This window comes from Neodiprion pinetum, chromosome 7 (genome assembly GCF_021155775.2).
Source record: "Neodiprion pinetum isolate iyNeoPine1 chromosome 7, iyNeoPine1.2, whole genome shotgun sequence".
Taxonomy (NCBI): domain Eukaryota; kingdom Metazoa; phylum Arthropoda; class Insecta; order Hymenoptera; family Diprionidae; genus Neodiprion; species Neodiprion pinetum.
This window is the reverse complement of record NC_060238.1, coordinates 4,340,355-4,360,290: the sequence shown is the minus strand read 5'-3', so window position 1 is coordinate 4,360,290 and position 19,936 is coordinate 4,340,355. Positions and strand designations below refer to the sequence as shown.

The 19,936-nt window shown below is 37.0% G+C and overlaps 1 protein-coding gene and 1 non-coding gene across 6 annotated transcripts in view; one reads left to right on the top strand and one right to left on the bottom strand.

Annotated features, from left to right (window-relative positions):
- Positions 1–19,936, bottom strand: part of Nrx-1 (neurexin 1) — a 90,082-nt gene that overhangs the window by 25,903 nt on the left and 44,243 nt on the right. For 4 of the 5 annotated variants that reach the window (XM_046634317.2, XM_046634318.2, XM_069137628.1 and 1 more), the window contains 12 exons: positions 18,106–18,177; positions 14,319–14,426; positions 13,255–13,447; positions 11,842–12,033; positions 9,224–9,367; positions 8,295–8,512; positions 8,095–8,203; positions 7,354–7,676; positions 6,914–7,205; positions 6,459–6,749; positions 4,926–5,104; positions 2,948–3,119 (listed from right to left, as the gene is read on the bottom strand). In XM_046634317.2, the coding sequence (XP_046490273.1) occupies positions 2,948–3,119; positions 4,926–5,104; positions 6,459–6,749; positions 6,914–7,205; positions 7,354–7,676; positions 8,095–8,203; positions 8,295–8,512; positions 9,224–9,367; positions 11,842–12,033; positions 13,255–13,447; positions 14,319–14,426; positions 18,106–18,177 (2,293 nt within the window). The remainder of the gene's footprint in view (positions 1–2,947; positions 3,120–4,925; positions 5,105–6,458; positions 6,750–6,913; positions 7,206–7,353; positions 7,677–8,094; positions 8,204–8,294; positions 8,513–9,223; positions 9,368–11,841; positions 12,034–13,254; positions 13,448–14,318; positions 14,427–18,105; positions 18,178–19,936) is intronic. The other variant, XM_046634320.2, reaches the window with a different exon arrangement.
- TRNAS-CGA (transfer RNA serine (anticodon CGA)) lies at positions 10,720–10,801 on the top strand. The gene has a single exon. It is a non-coding gene; the product is annotated as a tRNA-Ser (tRNA).

The following is a 19,936-nucleotide window of genomic DNA, read 5'->3' as shown; positions in this document are numbered from 1 at the left end:
AACGAATAAAAAACTTCTGGCGATGAATGTAAGTCTGTTAAAATTGAAATAACCACGCGTTTATCCATTTAATAAAAAAAAAAAAATTATTACACACCGAATGATGCAATGAATTAATTGTTTAATTAGTTATCGAACATTATAAACGAACATCCATATAATTACTCCAGTGTATTATCATTTATCATTTTTACGATGTGAGTGTTAAAGATATCGTAAACAGTTTATTACGGGCAGCTTCTTTGAATCAGCTTGAGCGTAGTAGGTATATATATATTTCTTTCAGCGATACATCCGGGACATTTCAAGTTATTCCAACGGAAATTTGGTGTCCCCAAGTTAACAGGACTGAATAAAATCGAAGAGTGTTTGTAGGTAGATGCCAACGTTGTCCGAAATCGCATTATTATATATATATATATATACCTAGGTGTGTAATTTGTCAAAGTAAATGTGTTATTTGGTCAAGTATAACCGTATTTTCATATCGGAAGAAGTCGACAAACTATCACCGGTTTAATAGCCCATTAAAATTTGTTAAGAGGCGTGAAGAACGCTGTAAACACGAATTAGTTGGAGATTTTCTATCAGGGATTTAGAACTCTGACGAAAGTGAAGCGGAAAAATTGATCCGGAAGATTTTTGTCCTTCGTTTTTCAACCGCCTTCACAATTTCACGACAGGGTTACTTCCCTTATTTCTCCGAAAATGTTGTAACGAGTCCTTTTCATTTTTGCGCGGAATAAAATAATAAGAAAAAAAAAAACAAGTACGACAAGTATCACGTTTTTACCGTTTTAACGAAACGCAGAATTCACGACTCATATTCGCTTCCGTTTCGATAGAGGTTAACCTTGTCGTTTAGTTACGTTGATCAATTGATGAGAATTTTGAAGCGTATCGTTCACGTTGATATTAAGACGTTTTGCGCTGATAATTCCGAGTCACATTTGCGATTTTTTAGAGAGCGACATTGAAATCAGACGAATTTAGAAAGACGTTTGAATATTAATTTCCGAAAAAATTAAAGAGGCTTTTTTTAATTGTGAAACGACAGTCTCGTCGACGTAGCGGTGATTCTTTGCGCGTGGAAAAGAACATTCGAAAGTATCTTAACGGAAATTTTCAGTCCCCGAGATAACAGGATGCCATATATTAAAGAAGGAGGCAAAAATTAGGCGCATTCGTGAAATTTGCTCACGACTAAACGACGAGAAATCGTTTACAGTTCTTGTTTATGTTTTTTTTTTATTATTATTAGAGAGCGTCTCGCCGTCGAACGATCAAATCGTCATTTAGTGTGTCGTTTAGCCTTGTCATTAACGAACCTTGTTACACGTGTTTGCTGACGATGAAAGTACCGCAAATACGAATTAATCGAACGCATCGTATTAGGATCTTAGAAATCAGCAGGAAGGTTGAAAATTACAGTTTCGAGTCGAGGCGACTTGCTCTCAGCGTCGATACTTTTGTAAAAGCTATTCACTTTCACGTTTTCTCGAGAAAAATAATAACCAGACGATTTGTTAATCGTCGTTGCGATTTTTCTTCATGTCGTAATCTCAAAAATGGGAAAAATTGTTGCAATTTTATCACGTTAATCCGTTACTTTGTGAGAGGGTAAAAAATTTTCAACCATGACAAAATCTCTGTTTATCATTAACAGTTTCATAGAAATAAAGAAATTACCATTTATTTATGAAAATTATTTTTTTCTTCGGTTCACAAGCTATTGCAATTTTCTAATTTTTATTTATTTATTTTATTTTTTTTTTTTGACAAGAAGAAATTTAATCCGAATTTATTATTAGTTTAAATTTCGTTGCCAATGTTCGGTTTTAACAAAATCGAAACAACTTGATGAACATTTTGTTTTTTCTCCTTCTTCAGAGTGAAGATCGAATTTACTATAGAAATTAAAGAGCGAGTTTATTGGTATGATTTCTTATAAAAAATTTTCAAACTTGCGTTAATTTCTACGTATAACCGTCAATAATTACTGATTTCCTATCAATAAGAATACACGCTCCAACAATTGCGAATGATTGACAAATCCTTTGTTTTCTTAACTTGTCTGAAGATCAAATTTTGATGGTTATAGTCACTCCTATATTTTTGTATCATTTGCGTATCACACGAAACTTGAATCTATTTTATTCTAGCCGAATCGGACAGAGAGAGATAAAAAATGAAATGGTAGCTTGTAAATTTATTTTTTTAATCACTTGTACATATCTATACTGTTTTATTCGCGGACGATTTGTCATGCTCGTGTAATTATTGATTTCATATCACGTGCGTTCAAAGCTTGCGCACTCCTCGCACTATCGTATCAATTTTCCAGCAAGTAAATACCTGCCTATTTTCATCGAACTAAATTAATACATAGCAGAACCAGGAACTCAGAATTCACAGTAACTCACACACGTTGCAAAAAAAATTATACTTTTTCTGTCACAACATACTCATTTAGTTTTTTTTCTCATGCTTGTGTAATATATTAAAATTTTTCCGTGGTTTTCTTTTTTTTTTACTCTTGACAATTTCGGGATTATGGAAAAAAAGTGACCAGAATTGGAGAATTGGTAAAAATCCGTGCGCAAATAACGAAAAAAACAAAACAAACCTTTACGACGATTTCATGTTCGATTAAAAAAAAAAAGAAAAAAAACGAGTGAAACGAACTGTTTCACATGGATATTTGACAGGTTTTCAAAGATTTTGTCGCGAAACAAAAAAGTACTACGTGAATTCTTTTCGTTTCGTCTCAATTTTCCATTTTTATGTTGAGGAAATATTTTCGACAGTTTGATCAACGCAATTTTCATTTGATGCATAATATCGAAATTTGTCTAATAAAATTTAAAAAAATTGATGAGACAATTTCCAAGCATATAAAACGGAGAGAATAAGACTGAACGTAAGTGAAGATAAATTCCAGACTCACCAGACGGATGATTTGACTGCAAATTATAATCGTCAACTTGCAAGGTGCTGTTTGGTCCGCTCCTCGATAATCTGACAACATGATACTGGTTGTCGTTAACTTTTACACCAACTTCGCCGATCGGATGATCGTTGGTCCCCATGTTGTAAACTGCAAACACGTTTCCTTCGACCTGAAAACGTAAATAGAAATAATAACAGAGTAGAGAATAATAGTATCAGGTTCTGGAATTATCTCCCTGAGAACCACAGAAAAGAATTACAAGACATACAATGCTTACAAAACCAAACGGTAAAGAGAGAAAGAAAAAAAAAAGAAGCAGGCAGCTTCTTTTTCTTTTTAATAAAATATTACAAGATAAATGTATAAATAAATAAACGAGCAGGTACAAAAGAAAATATAAATAAAAGTTAGACGAACGTGAGTTAAATTGAGAACAAAAAACCTTGCGTAAGAAGGGTGGAAAAAAAAAAAAGATGTAAAAGAAAGAGAGAAAAAAAATTTAAAACGTTAACTCTAGTCTTAATTATGTTAATTCCCATTTATGTATATCCTTCGGTTTCAATTTTGTAATAATCATCCTGCGATTGTGGATAAATTTGACGGAAATGTGATATCGCAGCTTTCTCTTTAAAATTAGTTACACGGAGAATATGACAGAAGCGATGGTAGGATTCCTGAAGCGATAATCAGCTGGTACGGAGTATATTTACACAATAAGATATTACCGCGGTTATAATTAGAGATAACGCGCGACAACTAGCAACATTTTGTGTAACTGACAAGCTTGTATCTTCAATGATGTACAAATTCATTATGTACTGGGTATAGGAAAGCATCAGAGCGTTGTGGAATTTTAACAGAGTTTTACACTGTACGCGCGCTGTATCAGTTACGGTTGACGCTATTCGTTCGATGATAAGGAAGAAGGCGTGACAAGTTTTATCTATCTTTGTCAACGGATGCGGTGACACGTGCTTCGCGCATTCGAAGTGTGCTTTAGCCATTTTTATATCATACGTGTATCACGCTTCTACAAGGTGTCAGATTCCGGTAAAAGTATAGTCGAGATATGTTTCACGAGAGTTAAACATTCCTTATTTTTGTTACTGTATATTGTTAAGTGAGGAAACATTTAGTGGATTTGAAGTACCAAATCAATAACGCCGGCTCAAGGCACAGCGCACTGAGAGAAATTTTTATTTCCGGTTACCGGTTAGTTCTTAACTATTTTCATTTTTTATCACAGTCGACAAAATATAGTTCCAGGTAGAAAATGAAAATTAGTTTTCCAGCTTTTACAAAAAACCAATTTTTTTTTATAATCTATATACTATTCCCTGTACAAATGCGTAGTGGTTTTTTTCCAATCAAATTTACTGGAAATGGTGCATTTTTGAAAAAATTACTCCACTTTCGGCCAAACGATAAGAAGTAAAATGCTTATGAAAAAAAAAGTTTACATTCAATATAAAAAACGGCTGGGTACTTCCGCAGAGAATGTGTTTGTGAAGCTACCGTCAAAATTTCAAATCGATTCATGCAACAGTGTTCGAGTAATCTGTTCTCCCAGTTTGAAAAAAATTGCTATCGAGAAATGTGCGGTTTGAAGTTTTACGAGCACTCAGCGCGAGCTTCGAGGCACTGTGGCAAAATCGAGAATTGAACCTGCCTAAAAAGAAACGTCACTACAAGATCCACTGGATATTGTTTTTATGAGCCCGAAATGTTGTTTAAACCCAGAAACAAAAAAAAAAAAAAAACGAATTTTCCGAAATCCGACAGCAGTGTTCCCCTTTATAATACCAAGATCTTTAAAATGTTCGTAGATCGTGTGTTTCTTTGGTACTTTGAAATTTTTTTTTCGTACTGAACGACTTATTTTCGAATTTAGATTTCAAGAGCCGATTCAGCCAAGGTCGATATCGTATAAAAGTGCAAGGTTCCGAAGACGTATACGAAGTTTGATCGAACTAACAATTTCAATTTCCAGGTAATCGTTGCTCGAAGCTGATTCAATCCGCATGAGAACGGCGTCACTAATCCCGGTCGCAAAGCCCATAGCAATCATGTCTCTCTTCATTTCCGGTCTTCGATCAGCGGGGAATGTGTACGTAATGAGTCCACGTCCCGCTCCAAATTCGTAGGCGGTTGCTTCTGTGAAACAAAATGTACCCAGATATACGTGAGTGCGTTATTAACGACATCCGTGGTAAAAAAAATTCTGAAACTGTTCTTGAAACAACAAACAATAAAGCCCTCGAACTCAAATTGCTCCAAGTGTTTTCATTTTCTGAAAAAAAATAAATAAGTAAATAAATAAATAAATACTAAAAATAGGTATGACTCTAGACCATCCAAGCAGTACCCCCCTTAACATGTCACTTGACTTCACCAACATGGCTGAGTAAAGTTCATAATTCAAGTAAACGAGACTCGACTCGACTTTACTTGGGTGCGGGTAAAAAATCAGAATGGTCAGAATCCCGAACATAAATATATCGAAAACTCACGATCACGAAAGAACAAAGTGGTGAATCTTTATTAAGCCAGAAATAATGGTAATAGAATATGAAAGAATCGAAATTTGAAAGTTATAGAATTTAAAATAGACAACTGGTAAAAATTCCGGACGGCCATTAGTAGAATGAGGCAAATGTGATTGCTCGCAAACACAAATAAATAACCTTCGGATGGATCGTAAAGTAGAATTTTCATCTATTCGAATTCGTAAATGCGAAGGATCAAGGATCAGAACGGTTAGGACTCCGAGTAGTTATCTCATAGAAGGCTCGGAATATAGAATTCCAGTATATCAGAATCGTCGGAATGAAGAATCGAAATATATGAGAAGAGTCAGGCACATCGTTGGCCTCACTTTAAAGGTCTAACTCGACAGCTTCAACAACTCAAAGTTGTCCGTTTGCATTGCGTTCTTTCTTCTTTATCAAGTATCGAGTAAAGAATTTGTTTGATTCTGTGTATAATACATTTTACAAGTCAAAATAGATCAGTTGGATAGACTCGGAATGTGAAATTCTGGTGGTAAGACATCTATACGGTTACTTTCGGAATACAGATCTTTCCGAATTGTACGATTCTGAATAATGACGCTTCTACATTTTGTAGATCTGTTTTTGGCTGTTTCCACATGATGAAGTTCTAACTTTTATTTTTATAATAATTGGACATTTGAGAATATGAAACTTTCTACAAATTCATTCTCTCGAATATCGACTCTATGCATTATTAAATTCTGCATCTCTGAATTCTTGGATTAACGTTTTCCGAATTACTTGGTTTCGGATAACAGAGACCTCGACCAAATACATTTTAGGTAAACTGCAGTTTTTTATCGGGCACCATTCGGGACTTAAAATTTCTGACAGTATCCGTTCTCTCATATTTGTTATTCGAGTTTATTGAACAAGGAATTCTGGCCATTCTGATTTTCAGTTTTTCCGATTTCTTACCACCCACCCCTTTACTCCACTACACGAAATGAACCCACCGTCGCTGCACGTCGGTCCCGTAAAGCTGGTCATATCGCAATCGCATGTGTAGCTGTTCCATTGTTGAACACAGGTACCATGATTGGCGCAAACGTCATGGGTGCATCTTTTCCCCGGATGTGAATTCGGCGCGTCGCAACCTGACTCGACCAGAGAACTGGGAACCACGGCATCGGACAGAAGATCAGGACTCTCGCCGCTGAGGTCAAGAGAGGCAAGGCATCCTTCGAAACCGTGGCGACTAAGGATGTTCTTTGGTAGCTGACCGTACTGTGATTTTTCAACGCCACCTGTGAACGCAATTGTTTGAACATAACGCCGGTGAGTCGATGGACGAAGAGTTTAGACCATGTCTTTTCGACCATGATTCACTTGACCGAGACCAAACACACGTCGACTCAACGAGAAGACGAACTGGTTTGAATGGTTGGAGACGATGAAGCGGTATTTTCACCTATGTAGAGTATCCCATCCAAGTCCAAGTTCTCGTTGCTACCGGGACTGTTAACCGCGGCAACGTGGTCGTCGACGGCCAGAGTGTGTCTCTTTGGTGCTGGACGAGCGATGCTGACCGCGTGCCATTTGCCGTCGTTCAATCGAGACCTAGAAGTGTCCTTTATGCGAACGGGTCCGTCTCCAAGATCAAAAACGTAGTGCACGTGACCGTTGACCAGCTCGATGGCGACGAAGTCACGCTCGCGACCCGCGTTGTAAAGAAGAAGTCCGTTCGCCTCGCGTGTCTTGAACTGGAAGAGGTCAAAGGTCGAATTGACGGTACATTTTGAACCACGATTCCAACTGTACGAGATAATTGCTCGTGGTTTTTTGGTTTTAAATGGAAGAGGTCTGCATGGGTTAAGGTCAGAATGGGTTTGGAGGGGGTGATTAGCGAACCTGGAAGTAGACGTTGGTCTCCACGTAAGCCTTGAGGACTGGAAGCCCAACGAACGTGTGTTTCGAAGTGAAGGTGACGGGATGGTGGACCGGATGATTTCGCTTTCCAAATTTCCCCGTCACCCTTATAATCGGAGTCACTCCTTGATGAGAGCCTTGATGAGATCCGGCGCTCCGGGCAATTTCGAGATAAGGATAACCGTTGAACCATACTTGTTGGAGTTGCCCGACAAAGTGCGGAGTGTCGTGTTCGGCGTGAAGGTATCCACCAACGTGTAGAGTTCGAAATTCAAGGATGCTCTGCTTTCCAAGAAGGGTCTCGGCTGTCAAAGAAATTCGGAATTAAAAGTCGAAGTTCGGTTAGTTAAACGAAAAAACTGTGCAGCCCGTTATTGTAAAATGAAGAAATACAAAAAAAAAAAAAAACACCATCTGCCAAAGTTAAAAAAGCGTATTTTCATTCGAACGTTTTCACTTCGGTTTTACAAGCATGAGCGTCAATTATTCAAACAGCTTTTGACATTCCTGCCCGATAACCGTGAAAGAGAATTACGACGTGAGTAAAATACGTTAGCGTTTTCAAAGTCATCAGTGGGACTTTTGGAGACGGTATATTATAAAATTGCATTAGGGCTGGCTGTGTGTTCATTCGGTCGTAACGAATGGTGCGTTATGGGAAATCCATTGAATCTGTGACGTTCGTGTGGATATTGGAAACTAATTAGGTGTAGTCCCACTTACCACGCACTGCGGGCTCGTCGTTGACCTGGAGCTTTAACGAGGTAGCTCTTCTCGAGAATTTCAAAGTGTGCCAAGTATCGTCGTTCAGCCCTTGACCGACCATGACAACCTGTGTGTGACAATCGGTACGATATGATAATCACTGCGTCACTGGAAGTGGGATTCTTTTCCCTTAGAAACGGCGATTTTCAAGATCTCACCTTTTCGCGATCCCCTATGTGAATGAGCATCTTGGCCTTGCCTTCCTCCAAGGAAAGCTGAAGACGATCAGAACTGTTCTCAAGACTGGTTGCTATCAGCAAGCCTCGAGATTTTGCCGTTTTAAAACGAACCACGACTTCTTCCGCCTGAGTTCTCGAATCCTCAGGCATCAGAGCGGTCATCTGCTGGGTACCATTTAGATGGAGCGTCGATGCGTCTGTAAAAACGAAAGGAAATAATAGCGTGTAAGGAAAATTTAATCTTCGTTAAACTCAGGCTCGATAGTATCGCTAGTCTAACCATTTTTTCGAGATCGTTGCGCTTCAGATGTTGAACAACTCGCGAGTCAACGTGTCCAATGAACGAACACTGGAAACAGTTATTCGTACCGTCCAATACAAATTTTTAATTTGAGTACAACAAATTTACGATTCACCATAGCATCAAGCGGTTTTCGCTTCGTGATGCAAATTTTAATAAACCGTGACACTGTGACAGAAACAACATGTCGTATGCCTGATTTGGAATGGAACCTTGACTTACGGTTTGAGGTACTGAAAAATGTGATACTTTTGGTAACTTTTATGGTAACGATAACATCTCTAGTCGCTTATCTTGGGCTTGAATGACATGATTGAGGACAATTATCACCAATTTTAACGAACCGTACCACTGTGACAGAAAAAACATGTCGTATGCCTGATTTGGGAATGGAACCTTGACTTGTGGTTTGAGGTACTCATAAATGTGGTACTTTTGATAACTTTTTATGGTAACGATGACATCGCTAATCGCTTATCTTGACCTCGAATGCGATGATTATTGAGGACAGTTATCGCTGCGTATTTTTCATTCAGCGGATGTTCAGTGCACGAAAACGTAAACTTTCAGCATCTCGTTCAGCATTGATTAATGCGAGCTGACTCACCCTTGCCGCAAGTTGGTCCGGTGAACGGTGTCCCCGTACAATCACAGTGAAATCTGTTCCATCCCTCCAAGCAATGACCACCGTGCATGCAGGGTTCCGATGCGCAGTGTGGCGATTGAACGTGGCAAGCAGGTCTCACAGCGCCTGAGAAAATTGCGGAAATTTACCGTCTAATTAACCAGTTGCCTTTTAAATAAAAGTATCGACTCAGCATGGCTTTATTTCAATGAAGAAATACTTTTTGAAAGATTTTGAGATGTTTCGGACCTGTTTCAGAAATTGTTTTTTATTTTTGTTTTTTTTTCCATCGAAATTTCGATTTTTCTCGCAATGTGAGAATAATTCTACAAAATAAATAGAAAATTGTAAAAAACGAAAATCAAGATTTTACACTGTAGTAAAGAATTGAATAAATAATTGTGACTATAATATGTAAAAATCAGTGAAAAATATCGTCTCATTATTTTGCTGTGTAATGAATTTAGTTCCCCCAAGTTCAAGCTGGTTATTGACAAGCAATTGTTTACAAAATTTGCCCGAGCAAAGGGGCAAAATTTTTGATGCGGGTTGCGTAGATGCAGGCGTTACCGAATTCCGGATCGTCCGTCGATTAACAATTTTCTTGTCAATAATTCTGGTTGTAAATTTGAAAAAAAAAAAAAAAAATTCCGATACTTTGTTCCACTTTATTTATTGAATGCTAATGATCTGGTAATTTGAAAAATCGTTTCATCAGGTTTTAGTTAAATAAGAACTGTTCATTAGATGATTTATGTAATAATCATGGGAAAGACATCGATTTATCGTTTTTCCGTGTTTCGAACAAATACTTTCAATTCTTAAAGAGAGGCGGTAATTTGAGGAACATTGAAAATAAAGAAAAAAATAAAAAACGCATCAACCACGAGAGGAAAAAAAATTGCGAATTTTTTTTATCGGTACGGATATAAGTTGCAACTCTTTAGTTTCATTCATCGTTCGTGCAAACAGCCTGAAAATACATCCGTAGGTGATCACGTTTTTTTGCCATAGCTGGGTGCCGCTTATAACCTGCGGTGTTATTGATCATTCTTCGTTTCCTTGAGTAAATAATTGTACAGGTGCTGCGGAGCGTAAACGGTTCGGAATGAAGTTTGCTACTTATGTTCATTGCGTCTAGATCCGCTATATTTACACTTCCAGAGAACCAACAGCCCGCGGTGCAGAAATTCCAGTGTGACCAACTTGAGACTCGAATCATTACTGAACAAATAAGCTGCGACCAAATTTTAGTCGAAATATTAAAAAATTTTCAGATAATACATATTTTTACTCTTATAACGGGACATGAGTCGTAGCATAAACAGTCAGAAAAGGAATTTAAACATGTCGCAATAATGATGAAAAGCAATAATAATTGTTGATAAGAAATACACCTTTGTTTATTCAAATTCAAATGCTTGTGTTTTTAGAACGCCAAAAGGGTTAGACACTCTAAACGTTCCGTACTTCCAACAGCTGCGGTGTCCGAGTGGTTAAGGAGTCAGACTCGAAATCTGATGGGCTATGCCCGCACAGGTTCGAATCCTGTCCGCAGCGAGCAAATTTTTTTTTTTTTTTTTTTTTCTTTCCACTCGAAATATCATCATTCAAATATTCGAAAACCTATTTCCGTACATTTATTAAAAACTTATAACTCATTTTCACCTTACAAATTGTATAATATGTATAAATGTATACGTATACTTGTGTTACACAGATAAGATAAGCCTGAAATTGTATTTCCACTTTGGAAACGTTTTTAAAAGACCTGTTCCTGTTTCTCAAAATTTTTCTACCATTTTTGAGAAAGAGATTTGTTGTCGATATTGATTTTTTCATTGTACTTGTAAATAACTCGTATCTGCCAAATGAGAGATGAAAATCTATACCAATAAATATGTTATACACATTTATCGATGAATGAATGTTTGTCAATGTCATTTTCGGATTAGAACACTTTTCCTTTATTGAAATCTAACTTTTTTCACAATCAATTTGACATTCGATACGACGTTCGAAAAAATCAGACTCTTTTATCCAAACATACGAAAGTGTTGAAAAATAATCTCCGTAATACAGAAGATACGCTTTTGAAGTTCGAAAATAAAACGTATAACATATTTTTCTGGAAGGGGGAAACAAAAGGGAACGAGTAATAATTTTTTTAAGGTTGTGAAAATTATCGCTTTATCGATATATCGTTGAAATTTGGAAAAAAAGAACTTGGGGAAAAATTTAACCGTCCAAGGAAAAGTATAAAAAATCAGGTGTACGTAGAATTTTGTAAGAAAAGCACGTATACCTTTATACGGAATATAACAAATCGGTTTAAACGTGCCGTCTGAGATATTTTCAGCAATTGATTATCGAGGGAGGAAATTCACTCGCGTTCGGGGATAGGAAACTATTAATTTCGCGTAGTCTCAGCCTCCGTCTAGAATTAAATCCTACCCTAAAACGGCCCGACTTCAAGGGCGAGGATTACCGGCAAATCTCATCGATTCAATCTCCTCGGGGTTTTAGCACTCAAAGAGCAGCTCGCGTGGATCTAATTAAATTCAATTTCCAAGATGCCGGTTAACTACTCGGCCACTCACCCGAATCTTGCTGCTGCGCGTATCCGGCTATGTCAACCGGATTACCGTTGATCACAAGATCCCTCAGACAGCCAACGTAGCCTTGTCTCAGAGAACCGCTCCACAAAACCGGCGGTATAGTCAAAGGTGCAAAAGGCGCCCCGACGCCTCCGATGTACAACAAACTGTCGAGATCGAGCTGCGTCGAATCCCCTATGAATCAGAAAAAAGAACGGTTCGATTACGCGGCTGGGTAAAAAGGAAATCATTTTTTCACCTTGCCATAACTTAAGAGTAAAAACATGAGTGTGAATTTTAAATTGGCTCTAGTTTTTACGTTTATTGTAGTATTTTAAGGAGGAGAATGGTTTCTAATAAAATTATGATTTTAATCGTAGATTATACGTTCTCAAACACGAAAAGTCACAGAAAAAATCAGGACAACGAAAAAGGTACTTTGTATTTTTTTTTTTTCTCTAAAAATCCAAGAAATTTATTTGTCATTCCTAGAACTTTTAATTATAGATAATTAAATTTTGTTCCCTGCATTCGCCGATTCTGGTAAATTCCATTTCAACTGAATTTCGTACTAAACCAAGAGAGTTGGTTAGTCCAGGTTTTTTCTTACCAGCTGCGCTGTATTTTCGTCTATGTATAAACAAAATTTCCTCATATACACCCGTGGTTATTTTTGCGTATTGTGCAATCGTATATTCTCCGCTGTCTTATTTGGAACAAATGAATTCCTGAATGATTGATTCCCCGCATATTCCTGAAACCGGCTGGAACTTGGTGAATTTTTTAAATATCAATTCTCTCCCCAAGATCGCGTATTCCGAATAGAAAATTCGCCTCCATCTTCCAAATGTGTTTTTAGCTCAAAGAAAACAGATTTTTTTTTTCATACCTTTCTTTTTCTCGGTCAGAATACATATCGCCTTTCAGAAAAAAAAAAAAAAAAAAAAAAACTTATGTACAGAACGTGAGATGTTATTCAGTTTACTTTGGATCAATTATCCAAAAACAGATGCCTCTGTATAATATTTCAAATAAAATTACCTTATATCATGATTGATACGTTCTATTGTCTATAATTAATGGATAAAGAAATAATAACAATAGTTGATTATCGTATTTCAATGAACCTGTTGCAGTTAAATCAAAAATCAGACATCGAGACCAACTGTTGAAGAATTATTTTATCACAAAAGTGCAAAAATGTATTTTCTTGACTGAGTGCGCAAAATTATACATTCGTACACTAGTGCGAGAATTAAATAGAAGTATCTAGTTACACTTCAGAGAAATATATTTCGAATCAATTCCCACGCTGGTGCGGGAATGTGTTACTTTGCGCACTAATTTTGGTACGTAAAATCGAATTTTGCGCACTAAAGTAGGAAAAATAGTTTGCTTCGCGTATTTCTTCCTCACCTGGCGTTCGGAACTCGGTTGTTACTCCGTCGACAGTCAACCGACCGTCACGTTCCACCCGACGTAGGGCGACGTCATGCCACGCACTGTCATCGACGCGGCGTCGCGACGCTCTGACTTTGATGGGACCACTGCCAAGATCCGCATGCAGGTACAAATGACCGCCGAGTATTTCAAAGGCGAACAAATCCGGCTACGCAGAGAAGATCATAAACAAAATGAAAACGAATCGATCCTCTAGCAGGTATAAATTTTTCCTAATTAATGACACAATTACGTCACTGCGAAGCAGACGTTTTTTCGATATCATGTGCAAGCTGTTTAAAAATTATATAGAAATTTTTTTTTTCATCTTAATAAATCAACCCAGTTAATGACAAGTTAGTTCGACGCTTGCGTACGGAAAACCTGCAGACTTCATGATCGATGTAAGGAATTAAGTATTAACTAGTACTTTAATTGGTTCTGTAAGTGGGCCGTAACGATTTCCTCGCAGCTGTTGTGACCTCGTCGATTCACAAGCGGGCAGTAATTTTAATCTAAACACAACCGAGCAGCGATGGCTACTAGGCTGAAAATAATCGATGCATCGATTGATCGAGTACCAAAAAAATACTCCAACACGCTGCAATTAAATCGATAAAAAAATTAATCGATCGATCAATCGCTTCGCATTTTTTTTTTTAAACGGTGCATACGAAACCAAAATTTCGTCAATTTCATTACGCAGTCTTAATAGAGGAAGAGGTTTTTTAAAATTTATAGTTTGATTGAAAATATTTTCCAATTTCAGGTGAAAATATTCATTTGTCTTTCACTTGTTGTATCAAACAGGTAATTAATAAGTAAGATAATTATAACAAGTGATACTTTAATCGCATAAATCGGTATTTTATCCCGTCGTTCATGGGAGTAAAAAACAAAGACCGATTTTGAGGGAAAAAATAAACGATCATACTCGATCAATCGGTTAAAAATAATCCTTTATTTTCGGTCGTTCTTACAACCGATTCAACAAACACAACCGTTGAAACTATTCGTACGAATTATAAATAAAAACGTACCCTCGTGTGTCCTCCGCTTTTACTGTACATAACGAGACCGTTAGGTTCGTTAGTTCGAATTTTGAACGATATGCTTCCGGATTTGGCAGCTTTCCACGGCGGTAGAACCTGGAACACAGAAACGGACAACATTTAGAGATTGGGATCAACGTGGTCGCCTCGTCATTCGATCGAACGTGAGGTCATCGGTTCCAGCTGCTTCGTTTCAATTCATACGGTTCGGTGAAAGTTCACCTGAAATCTGAAAAGAAAAGCCGCCCATCAGCGGCCCAATGAACAGGAATAAATAGGTCAACGTCTGCGGACCATTCAGTTATTTTGGCCAATGCTTACGAATATTGGATGATAAAAACGTTACACAAATTCCCCAAATTGTGAACAATTCGAGCCAGCGGTAGTTTGATTACCAACTTCGGGATTGATTGGAGAATGGCAGAAACTCTGGGCGTGAAAATCCACCGTAAAGTATGATCCTGTTTTACCGATCGGACTCAGTCGAAGGATCGGTAATCGAGAGAAAACGACGAATGAACACTGTATTTTTTTTCCCTGGTCAGTTTTAGTCCTGGAACACCTGCATAATCGTCAATGTAAGATTTGCGGGAGTAAAGGTTGCCAAAAAGTTTACAATAACGATTTTTCGGCAGACTTGGAAATCGGGAACAGGTACCTTAAGAAATTTCGCATTACCTTAAAGTCTCACTAAAGGATGAACAGTATAAATTATGGGACATTCTACCTTGCGTAAAGAAATGAGCTTTTTAGCGAGTAAAGAAAATAGTCATTTTATTATTTCGTAGGTAAGGTTTTACTATTTTTTTTTTTCTAATTTTTCATCATTTTCATGAAGGATGATTAAATGTTTTCGGACTGTCAGCGGTAAGGTTCGGAACGCGTTTTTCTTTTTCTTCGTCTGTTTTTTTACTGTGTTCGTTATATAAATATATACCATGCAATTTCGTTTCATGCATACTATCATATTATATAAGCAGAGATAATAAAAATGACGTGATATTACACGAGACATCGCTGATTATCAGGGTTAATTTTTGGTAATTGAGAGAAAAAAATAAAACAAAAATCAATGAAAAACTCACAGTCAATTTAATCAACGATATGAAAAAAAATTTTCATTACATGTAAAAGGTTTAATTGATTGAAATGTATTTCTTACCAGAGTCCCACCTTATATATCAGCTGCATGATATTGGAAACGTATTTTTTTTTCTTTTTTTTTTTTTTCATGTACATTAAACCTGTAAGATTGCTTTTCATGTCATAAAAACTAGATAACACATCGGAACGTTTGAAAATAGCAGAGAGAAATGAAAAAAACCTAGTTGAAAAGTAAAATGAGTATATATACATATATATATATATGGGTTGGTTAAATAAATGGTTTGTCATAACATTTCGTCACGGTAATTATCGATTGTCGTTGAAATTTGACACAAAAAATTGATAAATTTTGAAGTATCCTAATCGAAGTTAGCTGAAAAATAATTACCTGTGCACAGTGTACGCATGCAATCCGTGTGATTCGTGATAAATTTAACATGCAACCCATGGTGCTGTTGCTAGTAATTATATAGTCAAGTGAATAATGAAAGTGATCGATTCTGGTGATTGGTGTAAAATTACTATGTATAAAACTAATCGCGATTGATTAAAATTTCGATAAAAGCGCCAACTGATAATTTGTTTATTTACTAGATTTCTCGCTGAAGTATTTTCTCCGAAAGTTGTCGAATAAAATCTCATAGTATAGAAAAGAAAAAAAATAAATTTGAAGCATCGATAAAAGGACGCGGACTTAGGTTATATACGGTATAATAAACCATTAAGAAAATAGAATCAAGTTGCAATTTGAGGTTGGAAAAAAAGAAGGTTTTTCCTTTTTCTTTTCCTTTCTTTTCTCTCGAAGATGTCGTGCATTTGTGTACAGACATACGGATCGATACCACGTTTAAAATCAATAATCAGGTTATTTCGAAAACACGTTTAGTGCGATGGGCAATTGCTTTTTTTGTTTTTTTTTTTTTCAACAAAAGTTGGAGACTCTTATAATCAGGTCACAACTTTAATATACCGATATTATTAACTCTATTTCTTTACTTAGTGTTCCAAATATTCTAATTGCATGTTTTTTGAAATGGGAAATCCTGTACGTACGGAGCCTGTTACTAATTAATTCATTCCCAACACGATTTGAAGTGCGTTTTAATATTATAAATATCTTATTATATATGTGAAATTCCAATTGTCGTATCAGTTTTACGAAATAAATTTCGGCTACCGATTATCGAATATTCGTATCTGTTATATTTACGATTGAAGATTGGGAGGAAAATAATTAGAAGTTGATATTAAAATTTTATAAGATTCGAAATCAGATAGTTTAAACGGCGAAAAATATAATTTTAAAAACTTTGACTGAGCTTTGATAGTAATTTAAATTCATAGAATCGAAATTGGAGTTTGAAACCAGGTAGAGACAGTTTGAAACTACGACATATGTTCGCACAATAAAGGTTTCTCCGTGATTGTCGTCATGTAAGCTGCAGCAGGTGAATTATAAGCAAAATACCGCCAACAATATTCGCTCACGTAAAAAAGTCGCGCTTAATTTCTGTGCTTTCGCAATTTATTTTCTAACGTTTATTTGGGGCGGGGTCGAAGTTTCGAAAAGCGTCTAATTCCGAATTTATTTCGTGGCGAAACTTGAAGTAAAGATCTCGAACTTTGGCGAAGCAACAAAGTTTCGAATGGTCGGAAACCCGACGGATCAAAGTTCCGAAATTCAAGTTACGATACAGCAAAGTTACGAAAAGTAAAGTTACGATGGAGCGAAATTCAAAAAAAAAAAAAAGAAAGTGGTGAAATTCTACCAAGTCAGAAATTGACAGAATTCAAAATCAAATTTTCAAATTTTCGCACTTTCGGAACTTTGAGCGTCGAGTTTCGGACCATTCGAAACTTGGATGTTTGATCAAAGTTTGAGTTCCTTTACTTTAACTTTGGCCATAAAAAAAATTCGGATTTTCTGACTTTCGAAACTTTCCAAATTCGGAATTTCACCTGAGTACTTGAGAAAATAAATTCGTCTCAGCTCTCGCTATTTTCTAATCCGCTATTTCGCAATCAGCTTAGAATCCCGACCGATCTCTCCAAGCTCACATTTCAATCGGTTCGTACCAACGCTAAAAGTAGAACGGTACATACAAGAATTCAAACTCGAATATTCGACCACCGCAAAACACTCAGCAGCCAGAGCGATAATTAATCAATCAACGTGACACATAAATGCTTTCATTATACTGAAATTTCTATCCTAAACTCCATTTTCATCAATTCCATAAACTCAACAAAATTACACTATCAATAAAATTCATCAACTTTCGAATATATAACAATGCGAAAGGAACAACTGCTCGCAGGTTATATTAGCAGGCAATCGACCGACCGAAGGAATTTATGCCAGCAGAGCCGCGGTTAACCACGTATGCGTATTAATAAACAAACACGTGTAATACAACAACGGCAACAACAACAACGACAACAATAATAATAATAATAATAATGATAATAATAATAATAATAATAATAATAATGAAACGTGACGTAAAAGAACGAAGAAACGAAAATTGATAACGGGTGTGTATAAAAATGACGTCTCCTCTAAGCTAGGGTCTCGGGAGTAGCCAATCAGGTGCGTGTTGTGAGCGATCGGGAGAAGTGCGCCGGCCGGATCAGAGCTTTCCTGGATAAAGGCTTAGACAGAGCTTACCAGGTGGGACTCTGGGCTGGTGAAGGTGACCAAGGCTCCGTGAAGTCGCCTGCTGCTGACCGGCGAGGCCTTCTTCAAGGCAACGTCCAACGGTTGGCACCCCAACAACCACACCCACACAGACAACATTTAGATTCGTTTAGAAAATACTATTATACATTATTCTTTATCGTCTACTATACGTAATTCGTTTCACGTGTATATTTCGCGTTGCTTCAAGTACGCGATGCCTGGTTATGCGTTTGCGTGTGTGTGCGTGTACATCGTGTCACCACTTACTTACTGTTACTTACTTACACACTTGGCTACTTGAAACTTCGATACAACCTACTTGATGAGTGATTGTGTACAGGGTGTGGAATGACGATAATCTGCGTAATAAGGATCACCGGTACAGTGTGTAATGCAATGTTTCGTATGAATATGTATGCTGTGAGGAGAGACAGACAGATATAATATAACGAGAAAACATTTTACAGAAAATAGAGTATAAAGGTAGATAGATAGATAGATAGATAGATTTATGATATTATAGAAGGAAGAGTATAAACAGAGACAGCGAAAGATAGAGAATAGAGAAAGAAATGGAGTTAGAGGAAGAGAAAGTGGAAATTTTCGATTATTATTGTTATTCAGAGTGTACACTGAGAGAAATTTGCAGTTTCGGTTACCGCTCGGTCTTTGACTACTTTCATTTTTTACCAAAATCGAAAAATATAGTTCTAGGTAAAAAATGAGAATTATTTTTTCTAGCCGTTACCGGAAAGTCTATCATCCGTTACTATTCTTTCTCGTTACGATCACTGTTGCTATATTTTCTTGCAACTGTTGCAAAAATTTAACGCTTGCGCAACAATAAATTGACGTTAAAGCCTTGTTTAGCTAAAAAAGTAGAGTAAACCTCAGAAACTGATTTTGCGTTGGAATTACCAAAAAAGGGTCGACAATAGCGAAAATGATTAGGCTTCGTAATCGTTTTTCGTAATTCCAACAATATTCAAACAGTTTTTTTAACGATACCTGTTTTACTCAACTTTTCTAGTCTCTGTAACAAATGAAATTTTTCTCAGTGTATAATAATGTTCATGTTCGCGCGAATGAAAACTTATTGTTATACCTGGAGCTTGGCTTACGATAATTTCTTCCTCGTTCTTCGAGCAGTTCGTTATACCCAAAAGTGGTGGGTATTCGTTTGTAGAAAGTATTTCAGAAGATGTGTTCAAAATTTTTGCGAAAAATCACTAATTGACTAATTTGACAGCGAAAGTTTTAAAACAAATATAACAATATGACGTTGAAGTCGTTTACACGTGATAATCGATGGCGGTTTGACCTGTTCACCACTCCTAATGATTTGGGACCCATTTGTCACAACAAGTAAACGCAGCTGAGCTGCCAAACCATACATCGCCGGTTCACGGATCATGGTCCTTTAGTAGCTCCACGCAACCATGGACATCAGATGCGCATCGGATTTCGATTTGCAGAGAGTGAGATATGAAAGAGGAATCGAGGAATCGAGGAATCGAGGAATCATGAGGCAGTGGTTTGGCTGTGTACGAGCTTTCCGTTCATCCCGATAGCTTTCATTGACGAGAAACGATAAGAGTCGAGAGCGTGTCGCTTAAACGAAGAGGCTGGTAAATGGGTAGCTGCAGCACGATCGGAGGATAATAAGTGTGAATAGAACGGGCGGAGCCTTGGCTAAATTAAGCCGCTCTCGCGTGAGATAGCCCCGGGAAAATCCATCCCATCCCAGGTATAGCCCAAGAGCGTAAACAAGATAGTCCAATGGTAAACAAGTGAGCCAATAAGTCGCCGTTGGGAGCCA